The 6000-nt window shown below is 39.9% G+C and overlaps 2 protein-coding genes across 7 annotated transcripts in view; both read left to right on the forward strand.

Annotated features, from left to right (window-relative positions):
• The window catches only part of sun1b (Sad1 and UNC84 domain containing 1b), a 42856-nt gene extending 41942 nt beyond the window's left edge, over positions 1-914 (forward strand). For all 6 annotated transcript variants that reach the window (XM_050070122.1, XM_050070121.1, XM_050070120.1 and 3 more), the window contains 3 exons: positions 127-294; positions 376-468; positions 559-914. In XM_050070122.1, the coding sequence (XP_049926079.1) occupies positions 127-294; positions 376-468; positions 559-675 (378 nt within the window). In that variant the 3' untranslated portion in view covers positions 676-914. The remainder of the gene's footprint in view (positions 1-126; positions 295-375; positions 469-558) is intronic.
• Positions 915-3628: 2714 nt separating this feature from the next.
• Positions 3629-6000, forward strand: part of iqck (IQ motif containing K) — a 24858-nt gene continuing 22486 nt past the window's right edge. The window contains exons 1-4 of the mRNA XM_050070128.1: positions 3629-3712; positions 3803-3970; positions 5238-5335; positions 5789-5841. Coding sequence (XP_049926085.1) covers positions 3661-3712; positions 3803-3970; positions 5238-5335; positions 5789-5841 — 371 coding nt within the window. The 5' untranslated portion in view covers positions 3629-3660. The remainder of the gene's footprint in view (positions 3713-3802; positions 3971-5237; positions 5336-5788; positions 5842-6000) is intronic.

The following is a 6000-nucleotide window of genomic DNA, read 5'->3' on the forward strand; positions in this document are numbered from 1 at the left end:
TTATGGTCGTCTTTGGTTTATGAACTTTGAGTATTTAACCATTGTTATTATTGAAATAATTAGTAGAAACACTACGCTACGCCACAAACTTATTTTGGCATTTCTCCCCTCACTTCTGCTCCTCAGCCCGATGTGTACCCGGGTAACTGCTGGGCGTTCAAAGGCTCTCAGGGTTACCTGGTGATCCGCTTGTCCCTGAGGATCCTGCCCATATCCTTCTGCGTGGAGCACATCCCCAAGGCCCTGTCACCGACTGGAAACATCACCAGCGCCCCACGCAACTTCACCGTTTTTGTAAGAAACATAGGAACATAAAGCCTCACAACTTGACACAGTGATGAAGGCCTGATGTCACTGATGTTTGTTTGCATACAGGGTCTAGATGATGAGTATCAGGAAGAGGGGAAGCTGCTGGGGCACTACATATACGAGGAAGATGGGGAGTCACTGCAAACCTTTCCTGTTAGGGTAACTAAAGATGCACCTTCTAACGTGTAGAATAAAAATCTGTGTAATATCTATCAGCATATGTTGGATATCCCCCCTCCTCTTTTTCAGGAGCAGAATGACAGAGCCTTCCAGATCATTGAGGTGCGGGTGCTGTCTAACTGGGGTCATCCAGAATACACCTGCATGTATCGCTTCAGAGTCCATGGAGAACCTCGGCCTCAGTGAACCAACCACGACCGTACACACTCATATATGACATATCACCCTATCTGTACATAGCTCTCGCCAACTTCTTTAAAGCAGAGGGGACTCGGCAGTACTCTTTTTGTACGAAAGACGTGAAGACGCTGAAGTTGTGGATTGTTAAAGGAATGTGCCCAGACTGAATCGTGAAATGTGTTTTGTAATATTGAAAGAATCACAGGAAAGTCTGTATGTGGACTGATCACAGGAGAAGAAAAGAACCACGGAAGAAGCTAAAACTCCCTGTCCCCTTTTCATAAAAAGGCCTCTTGCACTGAATCAGCCCTTGAGGGGCGACAGGCTCCACTGAGCGGACAAATCCATCCCACTCTTGTCACCTTCCACTCCTACAGGGAGGTGGACGCTTGAAATGGGGGGATTACAGACTCACCTCCACCATTTCCTCACACACTGCATCTCAGTCTTTGGTTTCTGTTCTCAATTCACGTCTATTCAACTTTGATTTCCTGTTAGTTTACTATTTTCAGGATCAAAGCCACCACACCTTTCGCCTGCGACGCTGTCCAGGCGTGTCACTCCCCTTGTCAAGTCACTGCAATGACTTTAACTGGGCTGATTGGGCAGCCTGCAGGACCGGACCACACTCACAGCGGGTGTTTACTGGACATTAGGGTTCACTACATTCAAGTCTCGGCATCGTGCATCCATAGCCATATTTCTTTGTTTTGGAACTGAACATGCTGCCTATGGACAGGCTCTGAATGTTTCCTCTAGTGGAGGCTCGATGCAAATCATCCTTTAACTTCACAGCAACACTATATAACCACTGACGTGAGCTCTGTGTGTTCAGACTATTAGCAGGCTATTCACTATGTACATTAGACAAAATATGTGTATGGTTATGGACGGATTCCAGGATTAATTCTAGCATGTAACTCTTCCCGAACCATACTCTTGACTTTTACATGCATCATGGGTTTTTACACGTGTGTCTCCTCTCTAAAGGTTTAAGTCCTGTAACAAGGTCTCAAATTACTAATGACTGATGTCGAAAGCTAAATAATAATCACTAATATTTAGCTTTCAACATCTCACCGTTGAACGCTAAATTATATAACTATTCCTGTAGGCAAGAGTGTGATTTTTCGTTTTCGTTTTATAAAGAGGGGACTCTGTCTGTCTCCTAGCTCAGTTCTAAACGTCCTCCTCACGTGGGCTCGCTCTATTCTGAAACCCTGAAGGAATGTAATCTGTATATTTCATTGTTGATAGCTGGTCCTTTATAATATCTGCTTTTATCAGTGTTGCTTTATATAAATCATCCTGTCATTATCATGATTAATATTGCGTTCCTACCATTATTTCTACTGTTACTCATCGTGTTGTTTTGCTTTTTTTGGGGGGTGGGGGGGGGGGGGGGGTGTTGATGTCAGGATGCACTGCAACGACTTGTTAGAGAAATGTTTGTGGCACAGGTCTTCACAATTTGTTTTTAAAAAAAATGGCGGGTGTGTGTGTAGTCATTAATTTGGGTTGCAAATATGGGGAAGTCTGAAATGTTATGTATAAAAAATGTTTTGTTCACAATCTTATTTATTAACAAGTCAATTAGTGACTGCGAGATATGAGTTACTGCAATGTATATTTTGTCAAAAAGCTCTTCAGTGCATTTTGGAACCATCTTGGGACTTTTTTTTTTTTAAAGATAAATGGCTATTTTTGTTCAGTCATGAGATGACTTAACTGCTTTGGAATATATTCCAATAAAGACTTTAATTTTGAAAAACCTCTCTGAATAATATAACAATGGCTTAAGACTATGGCTTTCCTCTGCAAAAAAAGCTTTAACCTTTGCTCTTTTATTATTGTAGAGAAAGTGCATTTCACAATGCAGTATTATTTTTGGGTTGATCCTTTATTTAGAGCCAACAATAAAAGATCTGACATCATGAAGACTGAACTTTTTTATAGTAGAAGAGCTAAATTAGCACATCAGGGGTCTAATTACATTTTTAGTGAAAGAAGCAAAATTAAGATCACAAGTGGTGTGAAACAAGAATCCCTTAAAATAATATTAATTACATTCTTATTTTAACAAAATGTTAGATTATGGTGTTTGGTGTGTGGTACAATGATAGCTCTGTCTATTACTTTGAAAAGGTAGAAGGCCTTAACTAAGAAATTAAGCACACAACATCCTCTTTGTTATTTCAAATTAACATGCAAACTATTAAAGGTGTAAAGAGGTAATTCAGGTAAGTTTTTAAACTTTAACTTATTTATTATGATTTCTTCTTATTTTTAGGCCCATTTCTTAAATTGCTGATTTTCTTCCCATGTCTTTGAAAGGTTTTAAATGGTTACAATAGAGTTATGGTTCAGCAGTCTACGAAATTTACTGGCAGAATCATATTTTCAAGAGTCTAACAAAAAATAATTTTCAGGGTCAACTATGACGTCGAACAAAATGTTAATATTTAGTAATTAAAATTTATAGTGGCGCAAATGTCATTTTTGTATCTTTATTGCAGCATCAGTTGGTCATCAAGCCTGTGTTTTATATCACGGCATCTGCTGCCCTCTAGCGGTGAGTACCAGAACAACGGAATTAGGGGAGAAGTGCTGTTTGTGTGGCATAAACTGCACCGTTCAGGTACGTTTTAACCCACATTATGCAACCTGTAACGTTAATGTATTACACTTTGATTATTATTAGTGTCAGCATACCGTAGAGTTTCCAATGTCAGCCTTTCTATGTATATGAATATACTTCCGGTGAGAGTTGTATTCCAGGAACTGTTTAGAAAATATTTTAAGTTATTCTTTTGTTCATTGCTCTGTTTTTAAACACCTTTGATAATTTTTTATTTCTTAAATTGCTCTTCTATCTCCCAGCGCCCCTCCGCTCTTGTAATCCCAGTTTGTGTTTACACCGGAAGTGCCAGGCATGACTACTTCCTTGACAACCTAGCGAGCCCCTGGCAACCACCGGAGAACGGGCGGAATATGGCGAAGAAAATAAGTGACAAAAAATCTCTTTGGCAACAAATATGTGACGGTAAGATGATAATATTCTGTTCGCCTAAATGTCTATGAATTACAAGCATTAAAATCAAACTGTTTTTGTTTGTTTAATTTGTCTTCGGAGAGTATGAAGCTGAGCAGCCCAGTCCTCCCAGTGCTGTGCGGGCGGATGTTGACCCTCTCCTGAGCCACCCTGCTCTCGCTGGCAATGCTGTGTTGGGAAAACCTTGTCCTTCCAGTCAGAGGCGCCCATCAACACCTGAAACTGCACCCCCTCCTCAGCAACATGAACGTAAGGTCTCCCGGGGGTACACACACTGATAGTTTTAGCTTTTGAAAGCTTTGAACACATTTTTTTAATGGTTTGAAGTTGTGTATTTTTGTCTGGGACAAGGGTGTTGTCTGGCACAGGGCAAGTTTAGAAGTTTAAAAAAGTAAAGTATTTCATGTAAATAAATAAATCCTTTAAAAAATAACGTTTCACCCCAGAAACATAATTAGTGTGTTGATTGGTATTATACAACAGTTAGTTCCGACCGATTAATTTGATTGGACGAGAGTCATTCCGTGAGTGCTGATATAGAGTATAACATCACTGGGACATGTAACAGTAAAATCACTCCGCTCACAGGTGTTATAAATATAAATACAACCGTTATTAACCAACTGTAACACTCGCTACATTGACGCAAACTGACACTATAGCGTTACACCAAGAAGATGGATATTTTTCCCCAAAACTACATTTGAATTAAATTATGAGTGGTCGTCAGAAGAGGACGAGGAAAAGGAAAGCCAGGACTCTTCTGTGCAGACCTCCAGGTGTTTGTTTCTTTTCGCGGAGCTACATAACATACTTAAATCATTTATTTCATCACCTTTTGTTAACATTTCCTTACTCAGCATTGCTGTTTAAGCTGTTGTTGACCTGTTGTATAAAAGCAATATCACACTCGCCCATATCGTCACGGCTGTGATTCGGTCATAGGCCGAAGACAGTTACATATACAGTACAACATCACTCCCTCTCGATATTGCTTAAACAAGAGCACAATACACTGATCCATGTAAAAACAAGATGGCAGCCATCTCTGCCAAGTCAGTCTGCAGCTGATCCCGATACAAAAGTAGACAAGATCCAAAACCTGATCACATTTTATTGTTGAAACTTATTTATTTATGACTTTTAATCATCACCAGTTTGTCAGTCTGGATCCGGAAGGCCCACGGGATCTTAGCTCTGTCATTCTCAACCACCTTAGGAGGTGACCTTGGGACTTTCAGCCCATACTCAGTGCAGATGTTCCTGTACACTATGCCAGACGCTTGGTTATGGCGCCCCGTGTATGCTGTTCCTTCCTGCATCTTACACCATGCTATTATGTGCTGAAGTGTCTCAGGAGCATCTTTGCACAGCCTGCACCTGGGGTCCTGTCTGCTGTGGTAGATCCCTACTTCTATCTGTCTATCCATCTATCCATCTATCTGGGGAGGTAGTCCCCCCCGAATATATGATAATATCTACCTTGCCATAGAGTATAAATGTCTGTTTGTTTCAGGTCCTGTCATATGTTTTTTGGAGAGGAGAGTGTTTCCAGAGTTGTTGCCAGGACTGGAGGCTCTACTGAAAGAAGCACAGAAACATGGCTGTTTCGAGGTTTGAATTTCTTCTGATAAACATCTAACTAACAAGCTAACTACAGTCAGCTGATGTTGTCAAAATAACCACAGATAAATTTTAAACTCTCAAAAATTAAAGGAGTTTATGTGCTTGGTTGCGCTGTCTGTCAGGATGAATATATATGATTTACTCAAGAACAGTGATTAAGTACTTGTAATTTACTTGAGTGTTTTCATTTCCTACTTTCTCTGTCTTTAAACTATCCACAACAAATCAGATGTAGATGGTGCAATTTTTACTTCACCACATTTTCACTGTAATAAAAATGCACTGTTCAGTTTTAACACTTTAGGTGTCTGTTGTTGACCACACAGCTTTTACTAGTGAGATTTTAACCTGGAACAGAGTATTATATATTGTTGTATTGTTACTGTATGCTGAATATGTCTGCATGGTGCATGACATGGATTATTTGCTTTTGTGTTGCAGAGGAAAAAAACAGCATTTAACCCTTGTGACTTCCTGTCGGAGTGGCTCTACAAGTAATTTATTTATTTTTATTTATTTATTTATTTGAAAGGGACAGTACACATTAATGAACATCAGTATGTGAGTACATGTGTAAATGTGTCGGAGTTAGCAAGCCTGCTAATTTACATCCGTAGTCCCTTGGCAGGTAATAGACAGACAGACACATAGGA

Source organism: Epinephelus moara, chromosome 18 (assembly GCF_006386435.1).
Source record: "Epinephelus moara isolate mb chromosome 18, YSFRI_EMoa_1.0, whole genome shotgun sequence".
Classification (NCBI taxonomy): domain Eukaryota; kingdom Metazoa; phylum Chordata; class Actinopteri; order Perciformes; family Serranidae; genus Epinephelus; species Epinephelus moara.